The sequence below is a fragment of the Bombina bombina genome, chromosome 2, assembly GCF_027579735.1.
Source record: "Bombina bombina isolate aBomBom1 chromosome 2, aBomBom1.pri, whole genome shotgun sequence".
NCBI lineage: Eukaryota > Metazoa > Chordata > Amphibia > Anura > Bombinatoridae > Bombina > Bombina bombina.
The window spans coordinates 974,973,002-974,997,037 of record NC_069500.1 but is presented as its reverse complement, the minus strand read 5'-3'; the positions used below and the strand labels follow the sequence as shown (position 1 = coordinate 974,997,037).

Here is a 24,036-nt window from a genome sequence, read left to right as displayed (position 1 = left end):
ATATTTCCCTAGCCATGAGGACAGTGTCATGAGCAGAAGCCAATTCTTGTTTTCTGTAGTTCAATATCCTAGAGTGAACAACTGGGAAGCAGATTTTCTCAGTTGTCAGTGTTTACATTCAGGAAAATGGTCTCTTCACCAGGATGTGTTCAATCAGATCTGATGGCTTCTCGGTTAAACAACAAACTTCCCAGGTAATTTGTGAGGTCAAGGGACCCTTAGGCAGAGTTTGTGGATGCTAGCTTGTTGGTGATTTCAGCTTACTTATCTGTTTCCTCTCCTGGTTCTTCTTCCTTGAGGGATTTCCAAGATAGGGTTAGAGAACTCATCAGTAATCCTGATTGCCTCAGCTTGGTCTCGTAGGATTTGGTATGCAGATCTGGTTCAGATGTCCTGTTGCCCTCCTTGGACTTTTCCTCTATGACCAGACCTTCTTTCCCAAGGTCAGTTTTTCTATCCAGATCTCAAATCTCTAAGCTTAATGGCTTGGAGATTGAACGGTTAGTTCTTAAATATAGTGGTTTCTATGATTCTGTAATTAAGACTTTGATCCAGGTTTGTAAACCTGTGACAAGGAAGATTTATCACAAGGTCTGGAAGACTTAATTTTTGGTGTATTATATTGATGCTACTATAGTTTTCAGACAAACTTATAGTTTGCTTGTGTTCTTTTCTGGTTACAGGAAAGAGCAGAAAGCTTCTGACATTTCTTTGTTTTTTTGGTTGAGACTTCTGTTCCATAAGGCTTTTTTTTTTGGAGGCAGGTAAGCATAAATGATGTTCCTTATTCACCCTGCTATACTATATTTATACTTGTTTAATAAAACACACATTTTGTGTGAACATCAACACAATATAATTGTTTTTGATATGTAATAATATAATGGTGAAACACCTGACAATTATAACATTATCCTTTACTACAATATCCCAAGATTTCTTCATACTTTTTTTTTAATTGGTTCCAGAGATTAAGTTCTTTCTCAGATATGATTAAGGGGAAATTCACTTTTCAGTTTTTGTACTCATTCAAATGGAAACTCAAACTGTGTGCTGCTCCCAACATGCTGTAAGTAATTGTAGCTAAAATATTGACCACAATTTAGTTTCTATCTATGGTTATGACACGTAACCCACTACTGGGTCGCAACACCATGTTTACTGGGTCACAAGCTCTGTTCCGAGAACTACTACAGAGATTTAAGCTAACCCCTGTGTGTGCTTTTGGAGGCACTTTTCCAGAGTTCCATTGTTTATAAGCATGACATATCTCTCTTCAGGCTTCTCTCCTTGTGAGTGTGCACAGTGTTGCCTGCTCTCACACTTTAGGGTGAGTGTCTAGCCACTACTTTTACAGTGTCACGGTTTCCTTCAAAAAGCAAACAGTGCCAGCAAAAATGTGATGGTGCAGGTAACAGCTCAAGAAAAACAATGGGAACAATAATAATAAAAAACAGAATTCCCATAGGGGGCGCTTCCTTACTAATATTGCAATAACACTAGCATTTCCAGATTGTATAGCCTGAGGAAACAGCCTTTAAGAGTCTTTTTATGATATACTTGCTGCTGTCTGGAACTTTTTATCCTGTGGTTGGGAGTGGATCCTGTCAACGTGGAAGTACAGTCTACTGAGCGGCTGAGAGGTCCCAGATTGCCACTACTGCACCTGGAGGAACGAATGCCTCGCCTATCTACCTTCTGACCGGGTGTTTGATTTGCTGGCACACAGTGAGCTGGACCACTGTTATAGTTCCAGTCTGCCCCACTAGCACCATTGGGTGCTCCACCTTTGTGAGTACCCATCTTCTTTTACATCGATTATCACTTGAACAGACGTTACTAGGCCATATTGGTGCCTTTGTGTTTTCTTCTCTGCAGGTACAGCTCACAAGCCATACAGACCTTGTTTTCGGTGCCTTCTTCTGGGAAGCCAGCATTGTGATTTTGCCATCCCATCTGGAGGAGCTGACTAACCTCCTGGCCTCGCTACAGCAGGAGATAAAACTGGAGACCTACAAGCTCACCTGTAAGGCATTGCTGGAGGAGAACTCGGTACTTGCAAAAAGCCAGTGTCATTATAAGACATCAAAATGTATGAGAGTGTGTATAGTGTGTATGTTACATGAGAGAGTGTGTGGTGTGTGTGTGTTGTATGACAGTGTGTGTGTTGTATGAGATTGGTGTGTGTGTTTTATATGAGAGTGTGTGTGTGTGTTGTATGAGATTGTGTGTGCAACTGTGCATGTGTTGTATGAGTGTGTGTATGGTGTGTGTTTTATCATATTGTGTGTGTGTGAGTGTTGTGCATGGTATGTGTGTTGTACGAGTGTGTGTGGTATCACCTTTAACAACACGTTCAAGTTTGACTACAATTAGGAATATATTTATGCACACATTTTAAACAATTTTCCAAAAATTGCAGCTATCTTGTTGTACCAAGTATAAAAATAGGGTTGCCAAGGTATGTAGTATCAATGCGCTGGGTCTTGGAAAAATAAGTTTGAAGAACCCTGGCTTAAATCACATAAGATATTGTTATTTACACCCGGTTCCATCCCTTCTCCAAACTGTCCTATTTTAAAGATTCAAATATTCCAAAATCCAAACTATTCCTGAATACAAACCTTTTCCCGTCCCAAGCAGTTTAAATAAAGGGTTTTCTACCTGTATTGTTTTTGTGCAAAACTTTTCATTAAAAATAAAATATATATATAAAAAATAAATTTGAATAACCTAAAGTAATTGTCAACTTACCTCTGGCTTTGAAGGCATTGAATATATACTGTTATCAAAATTCCCACATTTTGTGTTTTTCTTTCCAGTATGTGCTGAAATACAGTAACATCTTTTGAGTTTTCATTATATATAATTTACTTAATCATGCAAAGTTTTACAAAGTTTTACATCTATCAAGCATTTTTTTAAATAACAGAATTCTAGATTGCAAGCTTTTTGTCAGTCACATAATTTTTCTACTCTGCATTGCTTAGCTGCAGTGTCAGCTCCAAGCTTGTTTTTGCCATTTGTTGATGTTTCCTGCACTTGGCTCTATTTAATGACGCCGTTTAACTCCATCTTTGCCTGTTTGTAAACTAAGTTCTCAGTGTGTTGGTTTGCATATTGTTTATTGAATTGGAGTGAATACTACTCGGCTGATTTAAGTAGGGTAGAGGTCGTCAACGTCACATGAGAAATATTTGTGCAGCAGGGTGGAACTGTGCTACTGCTACACTTTTTGCACAACTCTGTATTCATAGTCATTCCTGGTTGTTTCATCTTCAAGACTCACTCTTTTTGTGAACTTCACTAAATACGGCCACATGTTTTGTCTGCCTACACGGTCTACATGTTGCTAAATTTTACTTAAAGGGGTATGAAACCCAAAATGTTTCTTTTGTGATGCAGACAAAGGGGCATATTTATCAAGCTCCGTATGGAGCTTGATGCCCAAGTGTTTCCGGGGAGCCTTCAGGCTCGCCGGAAACAGAAATTATGAAGCAGCGGTCTACAGACCGCTGCTCCACAACCTGTCCATCTGCTCTGAGGCGGCGGACAGAAATCGCCAAAAATCAAGCCGATTAAATACGATCAGGTTGATTGACACCCCCTACTAGCGGCCGATTGGCCGTGAATCTGCAGGGGGCGGTATTGCACCACCAGCTCACAAGAACTGCTGGTGCAATGATAAATGCAGAGAGCGTATGCTGTCGGCATTAATCGATGTCAGTAGACATGATCCGCTATATTGGATCATGTACGCTCGCACCATCATAAATAGGCCCCAGAGCAGACCATTTTTAAAAAGTTTCTAATTTACTTCTATTATCAAATTTGCTTAGTTTCCATGACATTCTGTGTTGAAGAGATACCTAGGTAGGCATCTGGAACACTACATGGCAGGACTTTTGCTGCCATCTAGTGCTCTTGTAAATGGATAACATTTTTGTAAAACTGCTGCCATATAGTGCTCCAGAAATGGGCCGTGTCCTAAGCATATGTCCCTGCTTTTCAGGCCCTTTTACTCTTTTTACTTTTTACTTTTACTCTCATAGCAGAGTTAGTGTGTCAGCACATAGGCAAGATATTGATATCACTTGTGTAGTGTCGGGTGTAAAAATGCTCAGTGGAACTTATAATCTGATTGGGTTGCTAAAATCACATGACTGGAGGAACCTGGAAGACACTCCAGGGATAGCCGCAGTGTAGTTGGATGGCAATGGAGAGAACTGACAACCGGCGAGTTCTGGCAATATCTGGGATAAACACAATAGATAGCCGTGTTGAAGACTAAAGGCAAACACAAGGAGTCACGGTGTCATCTGTATAATATGACAGAGCTACCTTTATAAAAATGGTCGTTATGGGAGGTGTGTACTTAAATAAAGTTACACCGACCTCAGCCATATACATATATAATTTTGGGAGTAAAACTGTGAACTACTTCAAGCCTTTTGAAGATACTTTTTTTTTATAAGTGCATACACCATAGTTTTTTTAGAACTGGTCTTCTCCATATAAGACAGAAAGAATAACACTTTGTGAGTAGATATAAAAATGTTTTTATAAATACATTGATAATACTTATTAGTGAATAGAACATATTGAAAAAATCTCTATGTGTGTTATGCCTAGAATCTTTTTACTATATTATTAATAATAATAATTTTTAAAACATTTTATTAGGTGATTCTGTTCTCCTTGAATGTTGTAATTACTATATGTAGCACTATCTCCTCTTTTTTTGAAAGGGGGACTATTGGATAACAGTTTATACCCTAACTTAAAGGGATATCATAAACTGAAAATATTGATCCACGCGCATCCATGTTTACTGCTAGTATGCACTCTACAACCACCTTGGTTATGTAAATATGCAATCTGATTGGTGGAGGGCGGGCATGCTCTACGAAGAGCTGCCCTTTTCTTGGGGTGTCCCACAATGCTGGTTGGAAATGCTAAAGAACAAATATGTTCTCATTTTCACTTTGCAGCAATTGGGTTTTCCGGAAGTTGCAAAACAGAAAAAAAAATCTGCTTTCGGAAGGTATTGAAAGTTTACAATGGCGTTTTTTCCATCATTACTGGCTGGCAAAAAAAAATATGTATCCCATAGAAATTAACAAAAGCCAAAAAACGCAAATTTACACGCGGTTTCCATTGAACACGCTCACCGGTAAAACACTGTTGGAAGCTGTTATTAAAGTCTCAAACTAGGTGTAAAAGAGGAAAAATAAGCTTTTTGAGGCTTAGTTCCCTTTGAGATGTTAAAGTTTTTAAACAATGCAACTATTTCCCTTTATAAATGTATTGCTATATATAATATTTATTGCTGGCCCATTCATAGGACTAATTTGAGTTATATTCCTATTTAAATATCAATTGGTATTTAAATATAAAAATTTAATCAAGTACATATCTTCAAAATTCCAACTAGGCCTCTGCCTAGGGCAGCACCTAATATTACAGGTATCAATACATTTATACATTTAATAAAAACAAAAAAAATCTATTTCCTTTAATAAAAGATTTTTCATTTAATTCCATTTTTTCATGAATTCATTGGGGCCCGATTTGCTATGCCACGAATGATGCCAACTCGCCCTGCTTCCACGCGAGCCTTCGGGGTGATCCCAGGGAAGCGGCGGCACTTTCAGGGTGTCATTGGAAAGCTCTCAGTCCCCAGATGCCACAGTCTAAAAGTGGCATCCGTTACTGGGGAGTTACAGCCTGGTAAAGATATGGAGGTGGGGGTGTCCAAAGGGCCGCTGGAGAGACCTGGAGTAAAGTCAGCGAGTGTCCGGCATGATGTGGCCGACCGGCAGTTCCAGGAGCCCAGCAAGCCAGCCGGAGAGGAGTTATGTGGATGTCTGGGCTGATGCGGCCGTCAGGCAGTTCCAAGAGCCCGGCAAGCCGGGAAGGGATTTTCCGGTCAGGGATCAGCTCTTTTTTTTTTGAGGAGGTACAAACAATAAAGTAGCAATATTAAAAGTCTGGGAGATCCCATAAGCCCTGAGAAGGCCAAATCCATTGTAAAAGGGAGTGAGCTGGGCAGTGTGGGTCCACTTGGGCTGTCCGGTGGTGGCCCTCCATTTGTAGTTTGCCGGGAGAGGTCATCCCACCCCGTATAATATCTCCCACCAGAAAACACCAAAACATATAATCCATACAGTACTTTACCCCCTCCCTGGGTTTGTGGCATCATTGTCGCTCCCTGCTGGTATTCATCCCCTGCACCCTGGGGCACAGGGATATCCACATAAGGCATAGTCTTGTCACTCAGTTCCCCAAAACAGGATTCCAGCTTGTGCCCCTGAACAGGTGTCCACCCACAAACATCACTAACAGAGTGGACTCCTGACTTTCCCATGAAAGGCATCAACTGCTGGATATAAGGCAGGGTAGCTGGGGCTGCTGCAGCCCAAGGTTGGGGACCGGGCCAGACTGCCCTGCTTTCGTGGGGTTCACAGGTGGAGGCTGTGGTCTCACTCCCCCCCACTGGAAAATCCTCCTGGACGGGGAGAGGGCAGTGATTAGCACCCACCTGCCTGGTTGCCAGCTTCACTGCTGGGTGAACACAGGGGACCACCTCAGCCTCTTCCAGGACCACAGGGACAAACTCCGGCCCTGAAGTATCCACCGCTCCTCCAGGATAATCCAGTGGTGATGGTAGAGGGCAGTGATCAATCTCCTTCTCAGGCCTCAGCTCCAGCCCTTCTGCTGTGGGGATGTCAGGGGCAGCCTTTGTCACCTCCCAGTGACCAGGACCCAAATTCTGCCCCAGGGTCCTCCACCTCCTGGAGTCTCTGGGAACTCAGGGAAATTGGCAACTCAGCCTCCAGGGCAAAAGCCCTCCACACATTCCCAGAGCACCCACCTCCCAAAAGACAGAATCCTTTTTTAAGTTCCAGAGTCCATAGACTGTGGCGAGGAGGCTGGCCTGTGTTCCTCTCCAAAAATAACAGAGGCTTCTGTAACATCTCCCCCACTGGTATGGCTTTGAGTTAGCCAGATGGCCCAGCCCCAAACTCTCTTCAACTTTGTTAGTTGGCCACTGTTGCCAGGGGGTGATGATGCTGACCCTTTGTTCTTGGATCATGCCAAGCCGCTAGGGAGAGAGACCGGCTGTCTCCTCTCCTGGGAAGGGGTTCTGTCACTGGGGAGAGAGGTCAGCGACCTCATCTCCCTGGAAACTGATCTGACGCTGGGGAGGAGAGTCGACTCCGTCCGCTCCCTGGGGATGGCTCTGCTGCTGGGGAGAGAGACTGGCTGATCTGCCACTGGGGTGGGAGACCGGCTGTCTCCTCTCCCTGGAACTGGCTCTGCCGCTGTGGAGAGAGACCGGCTGTTTCCTCTCCTGGGAAGGGTTTCTGTTGCTAGGGAGGGAGGTTGGCTACCTCCACTCCTCCACTCCCTGGGGATGGCTCTGCCACTGGGGAGAGAGACTGGCTGTCTCCTCTCCATGGAACTGGCTATGCCGCTTGGGGGATGAGACAATTTCTCCATCCCTTGAATCCGTGACCAGCTGCTGGTTAGATGCATCCCTCCATCCCATCTCGACCTGTGCAGAACCAGGTTTGCCGAGATGTTCCAGTAGGAGCTCTACTTCTGTAGCTGCATTTAGAGGGGGTAAAGCCCGTCCTCTCCCTTGTTTCCCAGGGCTGCTGCAGGTGCTGGGCTGAGGTAAGCGGTGCTTTGCCCTATTGCCATCTCTTCGGTTGAAGGCTCCCCCATCTGTCCCTCCTCAGAGGAAAAGTCAATTAAATCCACAATCTCTGGATCTTGGGTCTGGGGAGAGAGGATGACTACCTCCTCTCCATGGGACTCCAGAGATGTCACAGGTGTAGGGCAGAAGTCAGCAGCTCTCTTCCCTGTTGCCATCACTTCTGCTGGGGTGGCTCCTTTGTCCAAGACCATAAGCTCGGGCCCAGGCTGCTGATCACGATCTAGCAGCTTTTGGCAGCTCATTCCTGGTGGCCACTCATCTGAGAAGAAGTCCAATACATTCCCGATCGCTGTACCATAGCTCCCTGCAGACTCTGTGGCATGCTGCTGAATGAGATCTAGCACCCTCTTGTATGCCTTTTCCAGTGCCCATTCGTGGGCAGCTAGGCAATCCAGCCAGGGTACCCCTGAGAGATTCAGCAGTATCTCTCGGTACCCACTAATGTCCTCCGATCTCTACTACACTTCACTTCCCAAGTCTGTGTCCCCTGCCAGCTTTATAAATAGTAATTCAGGGCCACCGAAAGCTAAAGCCCTCTGTAGGATCATCTGTCTCCATATCTGGACATACCTGGGCCGCATACCACCATAGTGCCCGGTACCCTTCCTCTATCTCCATCTCTGTCTGGACCAGTCCATCTAATTCAGATAGCCATTGCCCCCTGGGCTTCTCTCCCAGGAAAAGCTCTTGTGAGTTCAGCTGGAGCCAGCACCTTTCCTCTGCGGTGGGGAGGACCTTTCCATAACAGTCCTGGTCCTGTTGAAGCACCTCGCACCAGAGTTGCCGGTGGATAATGTCCCTCCATTTAAGCTCGTCCTGTTCAGAACAGGATCATCCAGCTGGGCCAGCACATCTATCACTCTCCATAGGAACTTGGCTTCCATAGTTGCAGGCTACTGTGGTGCTTTTTCTCTGTCAGCAGAAACCGTGTGGAAGAAGCAGATCCCACTGCTGCCAGCCAATCTGATAGATACCGGCTACCCCAACTGGGTAGCTCTGCCAAAGGGTCCTGCATCCTCCCTGAAACCCACAGCTGTTTAGCTGGAAAGTGATTATAGCCAGAGCCGACCCAAATAACCAGACAAGACCAGTATTCAGGTGAAACAAGAACTGCCTTTATTGGGATACACACTCTGCTTATATACACACATAAAGGGTTTTATCTGACTCCCAGATCTGCCGCCATTCCCGCCACTCCAGACAGTCCGACACCTCCATATGAGCCACAGTCCTATAGAGTTCCCACAGTACTTAGGTCACGGTTTCGGGGTGATCCCGGGGGACCCCAACTCTGAGCCTCCCTAGGGGTTACCAATACCAAAAAGAGTGGAGCTCTGGGGCAAAGGGCTGCTGGAGCGACCAGGGGTAAGTTAGCAGGTGTCCGGTGTGACCAGCAGTTCCAGGAGCCCGGCCAGCCGAGAAGTGTTTTTCCGGTCAGAGATCAGCTCTTTTGTGAGGAGGTACAAACAATAAAGTAGCAATATTAAGAGTCAGGGAGATCCCATAAACCCTGAGAAGGCCAAATCTGTTGTAAAAGGGAGTGAGTTGGGCAGTAGGGGGGTGGGGGGTAGCCTTAGCAATCTGGTAACCAATTATATATACACAATACACGTATAATATGTTTGGCATACTTATACAATCACAATACAGTATACACATTCAGCAGAAAGTATTATAACAATATATTTAGGTCAAATTCCTTATTTAATCCCTTAATAAATATATAATAAAATGCATCCAATTTCCAAATCCACATTGCTTCTTGTACAATAAATCCCTCGGTCTATCACCTTCCCCAACTTTTTTAATGCCTGGTTAATGACTAGAAACCGAAGTTGACTAGCCTAGTGCCCCATCTCATGAAAATGGACAGGCAAATGTGACACTATATGGTTCCTTACATTTAATTTATGCTGCCCTATCAAATCTTTGATCTTTTCGTTGTCTCCCTTACATATAAATGCCCACAAGTGTATTTTAAAGCATAGACCACATATGTGTAGTCACAAGCGAAATAGCCTTTGATGTTATATTTTTGAGTTGTGTATGAATGTAAAATTAGACCTCGCTTTACAACACTATTGCACTGGGTGCAATTTAAGCAAGAAAATGTACCATTCTTAGGAGATCAAAAAAAAAAGGTACCCTGTTTGCTGACAGTTCTATCAGCCTTGACTAGTCTTTTATGATTAGTGCAACCTTAACAGTATGCTTTCATGGGGTGGGGGGTATGCTGGGATTTCAGGACATGTTTCTTCTAAAATATACAATTTATTTGTAATTTGATATACTCTATTACTTATATTACAATAAAAGCAAGAAGGCACCTCATGGCGTAGAAAATCAACTTTAAATAATCAGACGATATATAAAAAGGATAAACTCACAAGTGTATATGCACTGAAAGTGCAGTTATAACAGGCCAGATTCTTTCAGTTGCCCGGCAGACTTGCCTCCTGCTGCAGGGAACTCCACTATTGTCCGATTCTCAGCAACCTCAGCTGAGTATAGGATCATTTTATGTGCCTGGCCTGACATAATAGGAGAGTTGCCCTGTTCTGTCCGAGGGGATTTCTCCCATATATTCCTCTGGTCCAGAGGATTTTGGGGACTTTATATAGAGCTTTTCATAAACATGTGGGCTTTTCTTGGCACCTCTATTATAATATATATATATGTGTGAGTTGTTATATATATATATATATATATATATATATATATACACAGTATATATATATATATATATATATATATATATATATATATATATATACTGTATATAGATATATAATATATAGATATATAATATATACATTACAATATATATATATATATATATATATATATATATATATATATATATATATATATATATATATAAATATAGATAGATAACCTATTATCCTTCACATGTTGTGGCCCCTTCTTTGTAAATTAGCTTGAAAAGAGCCCAGGTCCTGCTGCCATCTAATTCACAAAAGTGTTGATACAGTGGGGCTTCCTGGTGACAGCAATATTGGATGTATATGTTAGAGACTGTGAGGAGGAGCTGCAAAATCTGCCGCATATCGCTAGCTTCAAATGACATCCACCTTTAATCTGTACATAATCAGATTCCTCTTTGGATGCTAAATAGTTTGATATATTTTTGGAACACCACCACCTAATATCTGGAATGGTGACAGACCTACCTAATGGCTTTCACCCCTCCCAGTGTATCCAGATAAAGCAGCTAGCTAATGCTGTCAATTTATAACATTAAAAAAAATATATGGCAATTTGCTAGTTGTTGCTATTGTACTTTTTGGCAATAGATGGGACATTGTAATATAGAAGCCAGCTCTTTATTTAAATGGTGGCTGTGTGTAATTGATAGCTGGAGCTGCACTGTATCTTCTATCAACACTCCCTCCTGCTGAGAGAACAGATGTCCATGGTGTTTAGTTCCCTGAGTTCAATGAATGCACAGATTTTCTTCTTTGATAATGTTGTAAATATAAGAGAGACTACTGTAATAAATGATAACCCTTTCCACATACCGATTCAGAGAGAGAGAGAGCTTATTTCATACTGATGGCTAAGTGGGACACTGCAAATCCCAGAGTCCAGTGTTGAAGTTGTTTGCAGCTTTAGTTCTAGCGGTAGTGTGGCCCTAACAGTTGGTGCAAAAGTCTTGGAGCAGGAGGTGACTATTTCCTCCTTACCCCCTTCCTGAACTTAGTGAGAGGTAGTTTTCTGTGGTCTCAGGTGGATTGGCATTTATGTCTGCAGAGAGGATGTTGCTGTGTTATAATGTTCCAGAGGACAAGGGTCAGATGACAACTATTGATGGGTTAGCAGATCTGTAGATCCTAAATGCTACCCATTGAACTTCGCTTGCCTTGATATTGACAAAACAGTGCCAATAAATGTGCTAATCAGTGCTACTAAACCTCAAATATATAAATATAAGGGCTACAAGTCTGGTTCTAATGGCACATATTTGGACACTCAAGTGAAATGAAGTAGGTTAATGTAAGTCTAATTTTGTAGGGTAATCCATCTAGCTGCAGCGCACCCTGAGACCTTCTAGTCACCCCTATAGTATGGCTTTCAAACTAAATTCTGGTTTTTATTCTTCTCTCTCTAGTATCTTTTTCCAGCTAATTGTAGGTGATATAGAATATAGATTAGGTTACAATATATGAATATGGGATGCTTTTCTGCCTTGATAAGTGTTTACTGTAATATTTTTGATGAGATAGTTGGTAATATTTGGAGATTATTATTGATATATCTGTATGAAGTGCTCCACTTTGCTATTTTATGTGCTGTTTATATGCTTGGGTCACACATTACAGTCTATATTTTGTTAATAAAATAGAGCATTTGTTCTTAATCACTCTGTAAACGACTTTCTTTCTTATAGTCAAGTCTAGCCCCTGCACATTATAGACATTTGTAAGGTATACAGGTTCAAGCTGTTACGCAATCTTTTTTATTTGTATAAGATTTACATTTTTCCTATGTTGACCTATAGTTTGTAGAGTTAAAAATCATAATTGAGAGGTCCTTTTCTTTATGAGCCTTAACCTAATTCATTTTTCTACACCCTATTGGCTCATTATTTGCATTAATGTCTAAGCCTTGGTTACGTAGCTTGATAAAGGAAATTATTAAATAATCTTGTCTGTGTCTCTTAACTGTTCTGTTCGGAACAATAATTGGTACATATTACGGTTCAGACGCCTGTTTTATATTTTAAGGTCCCAGGGAGGTCTTGATATATAAAGGACTGTGATTGAATTCTGAGCTTTGTTAAATCACTTTGTATACTTGATGTTTGCTGTCCTCTTTGTCTCCCCCTCTCTTTTGTAAGCTATACTTATATCTTTTACTTTTTTGACCAGGTACCATTTGTGCAGCCCCCTTTTGAACATTCTACACTAATCCTTCTCCAGAACTATACACAAATTAATATCTAAGATGAGTTCTGATGTGATCTATAGAGCGGCACTCTTTCTTCCCCTAAAACCTCTTCTTATCCAATCATCTTAATGGCCTTTCCTGCTGCACTACCACATTGTTTATCTTTAATCATCTGAAATAATAATAATAAAAGTTATCTTCCTCTTTTGCTGTTGTCAACAAATAGAGTATAATTTACCTTTGGCATCTAAAAATATTTAATAAATTCTAACAAGGGCATCTCAGTCCACTCAAGCAAGCAGCTCATAGATTAGAAAAGCAAGGTCTATATATTGAAACTGTCTGTAAGTCTATCAGGCCTATCTTACTGCAAACATCCTTTGTTCTTTTCAAGAAATAGCACTGGGGTTTGGCACAGACATCTTTCAGCAGAATATTGCTTCTAGTTCAATCACAATGATTAAATATAGCTGATTATTGGTCTTATCTTATTTATACCACATGGTATGTAAGAACCATATGCATTTACTGCAATTTATTCCTATTGCCTGTACTTCCTACTAATTCTCACATATATTTTTTGCTTTTCATTTCTAATATTAGTACTTTTATATTCTATGCAATATAGATGCTATATGGCCAAAAGTATGTAGACAACTGTACTAAATATTGAATTCAGGTGTTTCAACCACACCCATTGCTAACAGGTGCATACAATTTAGCAGCCATTCTTATTACGTTGCACACCATGCCACAATCTGCTTTTCTTAAACAAGTGGAATATTAGACACACTTATTAAAACATCTCTTTATATACAAGCATTTATTTCTCTTGGGATCTGTTTTACAATTGCCTCCTATTTTTCATTACTGTCAGATGGTATTTCATAAAAGATAAGCTTTATGTTTATTACCAGGAGTTAATTTATTGCCTTTATTTATTCAATTTCCTCCAGCTCATAATTAACACTGGCTATAAAAATGTTTGAGTAATTTTAACATTTTGCTGACAAGTACATTTATAGGGTGTGTTCATTGTCCACATAATTTACAAGCAAACTGCTTTCTAGTCAAGACAAACTGAACCTTTTGCACCTGGAATGCGGCAATGCACGTCACTTTTTTTTATATAACTTGGATTAACTCCTTTCATCCCACTAAAGTTCATGGCTAAAATAATAATTTTGTGTATTATTCAAAGGTAGAGAAAAGACTTACCTGTTGGTTGGTGAATAATGGTAATTTTATCTGTTGGCAAAACAAAAATGGTTTAATAAATACTTTTTGATCTATCTAAACATTATTTAAATAATAACTGTACATAAACTGTTTGTGTTTTATTTCTTATTTATGGAATAAACAGTATCATGAATATAACTTACAAAAGAAAGCAATTGACTCCATACAATACTTTATGGTAGTTCACCTTTTTATTAATGCTACAAGAATTAACTTGAATTTAAATGTATTTATTTCACAGCAAAAGTAAATAGCATACGAGCCAACATATTTTGACAGCTTTTATTTGTGTTTAATATAAGTTTCCTTCAGCTAAGCCTCCTAATACTGTATTCTTACTTAGTCCCTGATGATCGAAAGGGCCATGAGGTGGCGATATAGTAAAAAGGTATCCATTGTGATATTCAAAAGGGCTGACAGTACTGTTTAAAGGCAGCATTGCCAATAGGCATTTTATCATAGATTTCAGTGGGTGGCAATGCTTCTATGATACTGGCGATATATACAAAGTAGCATCAAAGGTATAATGTAAATTACCCCTTTACACAGTACTGTATGACATACAATTTTCAACAGAAACTCATTCCCTGTTCTTACAATACAATAGTGAATTAAACGTCAATAATACATCTATAGGAGGTGGGGGATTCTGGGTATATGATATGTGACTGTGTACACATTGTTTAATGCATATGTGATGTATAATATACTGTTAGAATATGTATGTAAACTGTACTAATCTTTTATTGTGTCCTTAGTCATGTATTTTTACTTATTTTATGATTATCATTGTGCTTTACATTATATTGAGAACGCGCAATCACAATATTCATATTTCACAATATTGTTATTATAGTGTTGCTTTTTTCATATTATAATATAGATATATATTGGTATTAATATATAACATGTTTGCTACGGTGAAACCTCAACATTATAAGTAAAACACGACCACGCAATCGCAATATAGTGAAATATGAATAGGTAAAAACACAACATCGCAATCGCAATATTGTGAAATATGAATATTGCAAGCACGATTGCGCATTCCCAATATAATGTAAATATGAATATAGAAAACGCACAATATCAATCTTAAAATAAATAAAAATACACTGCTGAAGTTGCAATCCCCACTATATCCTATAGACAACACATCGCCACTAGTCAGCACAACGAGAGTCAGTTCACTTTTTTAGAATATATGACAGACTGACGGATTGCGAGCCTAGCAAACCCAAACAGGCAATTTCTTGTTGGTCTGATGATATTTTAAGTATTTGGACCTTAGGTCCAGATTATCTAATGCTCTCTGCTCCTATGAGATGAAGTCACATCAGTACAGAGAGGTCCATCAAATCATTTTAGAAATACAAATTTTAGGTTAAGAGATGTTTATCTCACTATGCATGATTATGGATGTGGAAAGGAGACTACTACTTTACATAAGAAGGTCTAAAAAAATCCCAAAGATTTTGTGTGATTTCTCTCCATGCTGCTTTACTTTTTAATCATTAGACCCTTAAGCTAGTTTTCCTTACTTACCCAGCTATTCTTTGTGCAGCCAATTAGAAGCCAAATTGGACAAGCAATGCAGCCCTCTACCTGGTCTATGCTGCTTTTGATTGGCTACACAGAGCAGTGTTTTGGAAACCTTATCAAAGGTAAATTTGCATATTTATAAGTTAACCACAAAATGTAGCTACAAAATGCAACACAATAATGTAAAGTTATGTAGAAAATAAATCTTAATTTTTTTGACTGGAATACTTCAGCTATTCACAATTGCATTCACATAAATACTGCACATATACTACATTTTATAGTGTCATTGTTTGATTTGTGAAACAAAAAAGCTTTGTTTTTTCAACAAATAATTTTGTTAAAACGTATGTACAAGTACATTTGCTAACTCAAACAGTTGCATATTTCAAATTTCCTAATATATATATATATATATATATATATATATATATATATATATAGTATATTTTATCACAGTGGGATTCAAGCAATCACAATGATATAAATAGGAAAACATTCAAACATTTGATGAATAAATCAGTAATGTTTACAATTCTGTTTGAAACTGTGAATGGCTGATGAACACTTTCATCATACTAACTGTATTAATATTTTTTTTACTATATCTTTCCCCAAAGTATATTTATATAACTTGTAAATTAAAAGCTCATACAAAAGAAAACAACTATTATAATTATGCATAAACACGTTTGATGAAAATGTGTTAGTAATATTTTATTAGACGATAAGAATGCAAAAACTACAATGCCCTAGATACAATAACATTTATTGCTGAAACTAATCTCTTGCTGAAAAACTTGCTGCAACAACCCATCTCAAAAATTGTTTAATTTTAAAGATTTGGACCTGCTTCTTGTCACATCAGTTTCAGTTCCGCATATAACTGTTAACTTCTCGATGCATAGAACAAGTGCCAATGTGAATGGATATCAACATCACAAACAATTGAAGCTCCCTATAAAAACAGCCCAGTCAAACATATGCACTAAAAAAAGATAAATAAAATGAATCCTGTCAGCTTTGAAATATAGAGGCCTGACAGTGGCCTACTTTCCATTGAAGTGGTAAATTGTGGTGATCAAAACATTTATCTTCATTAAAGTCTATAGAGAATTTTTATGCTACCAACAGTTTCAAACTTTACCACCTCAATGGAAACTAGGCCAGTGATAGAAGAAAATTCACAATAGCAATAAAGGCTTAGGGGTCGATTTATTATCGGCCGTATTGTGCCTAATCGCCCTGTTTCCGCACGAGCCTTCAGGCTTGCCGGAAACAGGAATTAAGAAGCAACGGTCTTAAGACCGCTATAGCGTATCATGTCTGTCCGACAGATATTTGGAAATTGGTGGTAACATAAAAATTGTCTATAGACTTTAATGGAGATAAATGTTTTTACCACCAGTTTCCAAACGTTATCACCTCAATGGAAACTAGGCCAAAGTCTTTATGGATTCTTAATGCTTGAAAGAGGCTTAGATGAAAAACCTGACCTTGGTTCAAGAACTCTCCAGAATTCCCATAGCCAGCCCTATTGCATCTGTAAGGTTTCCTGAGAGGGCTCTCGCTTCCATTGAGGTGATAAAGTTTGGAAACTGGTGGTAAACATAAAAAAAAATTCCCTAGACTTTCACCAGTTTCCAAAATTTACCACATTAATGGAAACAAGAAGAAACAAAAAAGTGGAAGAGTGGAGCTAGTTAACAAGCTTGAAGGAGTAATGAAAACAGTATATGTAATGCAACAATGTGTGCAATTAGCGATATTCAGTCAGAAAATATATGTATCAATAAAATATGTGTCACAATTTCTATAAATAAAAATAAATTTAATAAAATACCAAGCTATGTCAAGTGAGTGTTGATGTCATAACATAAAAAAACAGTGAAGAGATCTAAGAATATGTATCTAATATACAAGTTATAAATTATCTGATGCTACTAAAAACATAAAAGAACATTAAATATCTGCATCCGAATAGTCTATATAGTCAATAAAACATTATCGGCTAGAGTACGAGTTTTTGTCGGTAAGCTGTGCAGGGCTAACGAGCAGTTTATGCTCACCGCTCACCTACAAACAATGCTGGTATTACGTTTTTTTAAAAAAAACAGAAAAGTGAACAGAGAGCAAAATCTTGCTCCACATCTCACCTCAATACCAGTGCTGCTTATGGTAGTGGTGAGTTGGCTAAACATGCTCGTGCACGATTTCCCCATAGGAATCAATGGGGCAGAGCCGGCTAAAAAAAAAACCTTACACCTGCAAAAAAGCAGCGTTCAGCTCCTAACGTAGCCCCATTGATTCCTATGGGGAAAGAAAATTTACGTTTACACCTAACACCCTAACATAAACCCAGAGTCTAAACACCCCTAATCTTACACTTATTAACCCCTAATCTGCCGCCCCCGCTATCGCTGCCACCTACATTATATTATTAACCCCTAATCTGCCGCTCCGGACACCGCCGCCATCTACATTATACTTATGAACTCCTAATCTGCTGCCCCCAACATCGCCGCAACCTACATTATATTTATTAACCCCTAATCGGCCCCCCCCAATGTCGCTGCAACCTAACTACACTTATTAACCCCTAATCTGCCACCCCAAACGTCGCCGCCGCTATAATAAAGTTATTAACCCCTAAACCTAAGTCTAACCCTAACCCTAACACCCCCTAACAAATATAATTTAAATAAATCTAAATTAAATTACTACAATTAACTAAATTATTCCTATTTAAAACTAAATACGTACCTATAAAAAAAAAACCCTAAGCTAGCTACAATATAAGTAATAGTTGCATTGTAGCTAGCTTAGGGTTTATTTTTATTTTACAGGCAAGTTTGTATTTATTTTAACTAGGTAGAATAGTTACTAAATAGTTATTAAACTATTTACTAACTACCTAGCTAAAATAAATACAAAAGTACCTGTAAAATAAAACCTAACCGAAGTTACAATTACACCTAACACTACCACTATAATTAAATGAATTCCCTACACTAACTACAATTAAATACAATTAAATACAATTAAATACAATTATGTAAATTATGAAAAAAAAACCCACTAAATTACCGAAAATAATAAAATTATTACAATTTTTATAAACTAATTACACCTAATCTAATCCCCCTAATAAAATAAAAAAGCCCCCCAAAATAATAAAAATCCCTACCCTACACTAAATTACAAATAGCCCTTAAAAGGGCTTTTTGTGGGGCATTGCCCCAAAGTAATCAGCTCTTTTACCTGTAAGAAAACATACAATACCCCCCCCAACATTAAAACCCACCACCCACACACCCAACCCTACTCTAAAACCCACCCAAACCCCCTTAATAAAACCTAACACTAACCCCTTGAAGATCACCCTACCTTGAGACGTCTTCACCCAACGGGGCAGAAGTGGTCCTCCAGACGGGCAGAAGTCTTCATCCAAGCCGGGAAGAAGAGGTCCTACTGTGGTATACCTTTAACTCTAACCCCTCCTATATGGTCTCCTCCCTATTTAAGGACGACCTGTAACATTCATTCACTGCCTGATTATTGAAGTCATACCTACACTGATGTAGCTATTCTTATTTCAGGTCTCCTATCATTTTTATCCTGAGCAAAGTAATAATACCACTATTTACTTTTGCTACCTTTGTATCTCTTATGATCTTGTTGCAACTTTGTTACTATCAAGTCTGGATCATTGAACGGCCGGATCTACTTTTTTACCGCTACCCGGAAGTAAGCCGCATTCACGCACGCTGACAGTCCCGGACATGGATCTCCCAGTGCGGTAATGGTTCACTCTCAGTCCTCAAGGGGGTAACGTACTCGAACAAAACTAAAGCCTTTAAGCTTCTTACCTGCCTGTTTGCTATCACCAGTCCGCATTATTGGGCAACTCTTGTTATCTGCCATACCAGTTACAAACAAACATTGTGTGTCTGCGGAGTGTCTGAACTTGTATATATTTTAGGATGTGTGTGAATGCGTGAAGTAAAAGGAGATCAATCTGTTTCTTACCAGTTGCTACTATTACTGATTAGGACCGTGTCAGTATTTGTACTCCATCTGTGGCTCTTATATAAATATATATTGAGCATATGCTATATTTCTTATTTATAAATCTTTATCACTATTAACATCAAAGTCTGTAGTTAATACCAAAATTCATCATATATCAAATGCCTCATGTTGTCTAATCAGGATACATAGAAGTTGTTTTCTGATTAGTTCAAAAAAGAGCAACAAGCTCTAAATTTTAGGGCTAATCTTTATATGAAGTTCACAAATACTTGTTTTTTTAATTGTAATCTTCAACATACCACATAATAATCAGGCCTAAAAAAGACAATCTAAATTCCTTGGATTCAATTCATTAATCGTTATGGATCCTAATGAAATAAAAAAGGAGTTTAATAATGTCTATCTCAAACTTGATTACTTAGCAAGGGCATTGACTGAAGTACAAACAGTGGCCTACTTTCCATTGAGGTGGTAAATTGTGGTGATCAAAACATTTATCTTCATTAAAGTCTATAGAGAATTTTTATGCTACCAACAGTTTCAAACTTTACCACCTCAATGGAAACTAGGCCAGTGATAGAAGAAAATTCACAATAGCAATAAAGGCTTAGGGGTCGATTTATTATCGGCCATATTGTGCCTAATCGCCCTGTTTCCGCACGAGCCTTCAGGCTTGCCGGAAACAGGAATTAAGAAGCAACGGTCTTAAGACCGCTATAGCGTATCATGTCTGTCCGACAGATATTTGGAAATTGGTGGTAACATAAAAATTGTCTATAGACTTTAATGGAGATAAATGTTTTTACCACCAGTTTCCAAACGTTATCACCTCAATGGAAACTAGGCCAAAGTCTTTATGGATTCTTAATGCTTGAAAGAGGCTTAGATGAAAAACCTGACCTTGGTTCAAGAACTCTCCAGAATTCCCATAGCCAGCCCTATTGCATCTGTAAGGTTTCCTGAGAGGGCTCTCGCTTCCATTGAGGTGATAAAGTTTGGAAACTGGTGGTAAACATAAAAAAAATTTCCCTAGACTTTCACCAGTTTCCAAAATTTACCACATTAATGGAAACAAGAAGAAACAAAAAAGTGGAAGAGTGGAGCTAGTTAACAAGCTTGAAGGAGTAATGAAAACAGTATATGTAATGCAACAATGTGTGCAATTAGCGATATTCAGTCAGAAAATATATGTATCAATAAAATATGTGTCACAATTTCTATAAATAAAAATAAATTTAATAAAATACCAAGCTATGTCAAGTGAGTGTTGATGTCATAACATAAAAAAACAGTGAAGAGATCTAAGAATATGTATCTAATATACAAGTTATAAATTATCTGATGCTACTAAAAACATAAAAGAACATTAAATATCTGCATCCGAATAGTCTATATAGTCAATAAAACATTATCGGCTAGAGTACGAGTTTTTGTCGGTAAGCTGTGCGGGGCTAACGAGCAGTTTATGCTCACCGCTCACCTACAAACAATGCTGGTATTACGTTTTTTAAAAAAAACAGAAAAGTGAACAGAGAGCAAAATCTTGCTCCACATCTCACCTCAATACCAGTGCTGCTTATGGTAGTGGTGAGTTGGCTAAACATGCTCGTGCACGATTTCCCCATAGGAATCAATGGGGCAGAGCCGGCTAAAAAAAAAACCTTACACCTGCAAAAAAGCAGCGTTCAGCTCCTAACGTAGCCCCATTGATTCCTATGGGGAAAGAAAATTTACGTTTACACCTAACACCCTAACATAAACCCAGAGTCTAAACACCCCTAATCTTACACTTATTAACCCCTAATCTGCCGCCCCCGCTATCGCTGCCACCTACATTATATTATTAACCCCTAATCTGCCGCTCCGGACACCGCCGCCATCTACATTATACTTATGAACTCCTAATCTGCTGCCCCCAACATCGCCGCAACCTACATTATATTTATTAACCCCTAATCGGCCCCCCCCAATGTCGCTGCAACCTAACTACACTTATTAACCCCTAATCTGCCACCCCAAACGTCGCCGCCGCTATAATAAAGTTATTAACCCCTAAACCTAAGTCTAACCCTAACCCTAACACCCCCTAACAAATATAATTTAAATAAATCTAAATTAAATTACTACAATTAACTAAATTATTCCTATTTAAAACTAAATACGTACCTATAAAAAAAAAACCCTAAGCTAGCTACAATATAAGTAATAGTTGCATTGTAGCTAGCTTAGGGTTTATTTTTATTTTACAGGCAAGTTTGTATTTATTTTAACTAGGTAGAATAGTTACTAAATAGTTATTAAACTATTTACTAACTACCTAGCTAAAATAAATACAAAAGTACCTGTAAAATAAAACCTAACCGAAGTTACAATTACACCTAACACTACCACTATAATTAAATGAATTCCCTACACTAACTACAATTAAATACAATTAAATACAATTAAATACAATTATGTAAATTATGAAAAAAAACCCCACTAAATTACCGAAAATAATAAAATTATTACAATTTTTATAAACTAATTACACCTAATCTAATCCCCCTAATAAAATAAAAAAGCCCCCCAAAATAATAAAAATCCCTACCCTACACTAAATTACAAATAGCCCTTAAAAGGGCTTTTTGTGGGGCATTGCCCCAAAGTAATCAGCTCTTTTACCTGTAAGAAAACATACAATACCCCCCCCAACATTAAAACCCACCACCCACACACCCAACCCTACTCTAAAACCCACCCAAACCCCCTTAATAAAACCTAACACTAACCCCTTGAAGATCACCCTACCTTGAGACGTCTTCACCCAACGGGGCAGAAGTGGTCCTCCAGACGGGCAGAAGTCTTCATCCAAGCCGGGAAGAAGAGGTCCTACTGTGGTATACCTTTAACTCTAACCCCTCCTATATGGTCTCCTCCCTATTTAAGGACGACCTGTAACATTCATTCACTGCCTGATTATTGAAGTCATACCTACACTGATGTAGCTATTCTTAATTCGGGTCTCCTATCATTTTTATCCTGAGCAAAGTAATAATACCACTATTTACTTTTGCTACCTTTGTATCTCTTATGATCTTGTTGCAACTTTGTTACTATCAAGTCTGGATCATTGAACGGCCGGATCTACTTTTTTACCGCTACCCGGAAGTAAGCCGCATTCACGCACGCTGCCAGTCCCGGACATGGATCTCCCAGTGCGGTAATGGTTCACTCTCAGTCCTCAAGGGGGTAACGTACTCGAACAAAACTAAAGCCTTTAAGCTTCTTACCTGACTGTTTGCTATCACCAGTCCGCATTATTGGGCAACTCTTGTTATCTGCCATACCAGTTACAAACAAACATTGTGTGTCTGCGGAGTGTCTGAACTTGTATATATTTTAGGATGTGTGTGAATGCGTGAAGTAAAAGGAGATCAATCTGTTTCTTACCAGTTGCTACTATTACTGATTAGGACCGTGTCAGTATTTGTACTCCATCTGTGGCTCTTATATAAATATATATTGAGCATATGCTATATTTCTTATTTATAAATCTTTATCACTATTAACATCAAAGTCTGTAGTTAATACCAAAATTCATCATATATCAAATGCCTCATGTTGTCTAATCAGGATACATAGAAGTTGTTTTCTGATTAGTTCAAAAAAGAGCAACAAGCTCTAAATTTTAGGGCTAATCTTTATATGAAGTTCACAAATACTTGTTTTTTTAATTGTAATCTTCAACATACCACATAATAATCAGGCCTAAAAAAGACAATCTAAATTCCTTGGATTCAATTCATTAATCGTTATGGATCCTAATGAAATAAAAAAGGAGTTTAATAATGTCTATCTCAAACTTGATTACTTAGCAAGGGCATTGACTGAAGTACAAACTGAAAATGCAGCACTTAAAACAATAGTTAAAGATTATGTCTCACAAAAGCCTCATGATCCACCTGAACCTCATATTAATTATCCACAACCTTTCTCAGGGAAACGTTCTGAGTTCAGGGAATTTAAGAATGCCTGTAACTTATTATTTTCTCTTAGACCCAAGACTTATCACACTGAGCGGATTAAAGTATGTACTACAATATCTTTCCTACAAGGTGAACCAAGGACTTGGGCCAACAGGTTTTTTGAAAACAATAACCCTATCCTAGATTCGTTACAGGATTTTTTTTCTGCTTTGACTAGTCTCTATCAAGATTCAAATACACAAATAAATGCTGAAATGAGATTGAGGTCTTTAAAACAAGGTAAGAGGAATGTGGAAGATTATACCACTGAGTTTCAGATGTGGGCTGAGGACTCTCAGTGGAATGAAATCAGTTTAAAGAATCAATTTCGCCTGGGTTTGTCTGAATCACTCAAAGATGAACTTTCACGTCTTGAGATCCCGGATACCCTTGAGGGTCTTATCAAATTAAGTATGTCTTTGGATCGACGTTTGAGAGAAAGGAGAGCAGAGAGGGCCTCTTATGATAACCCATCCAGGAAACCTTATCAAGTCACAACAAGTCATGATAGAGTTCATGGCAGTGCTACCCCTATGGAGATTGGAGTTCTTAGAGGACCTCTGCCACCAGAGGAAAAAAATTAGA

General features: G+C 38.8%; 1 protein-coding gene across 1 annotated transcript in view; it reads right to left on the bottom strand.

Annotated features, from left to right (window-relative positions):
• Positions 1-24,036, bottom strand: part of LOC128649929 (B-cell scaffold protein with ankyrin repeats-like) — an 896,039-nt gene that overhangs the window by 54,624 nt on the left and 817,379 nt on the right. The window contains exons 16-17 of the mRNA XM_053703492.1: positions 13,850-13,879; positions 2,755-2,828 (exon numbers count right to left, since the gene is read on the bottom strand). Of these exons, the coding sequence (XP_053559467.1) occupies positions 2,755-2,828; positions 13,850-13,879 (104 nt within the window). The remainder of the gene's footprint in view (positions 1-2,754; positions 2,829-13,849; positions 13,880-24,036) is intronic.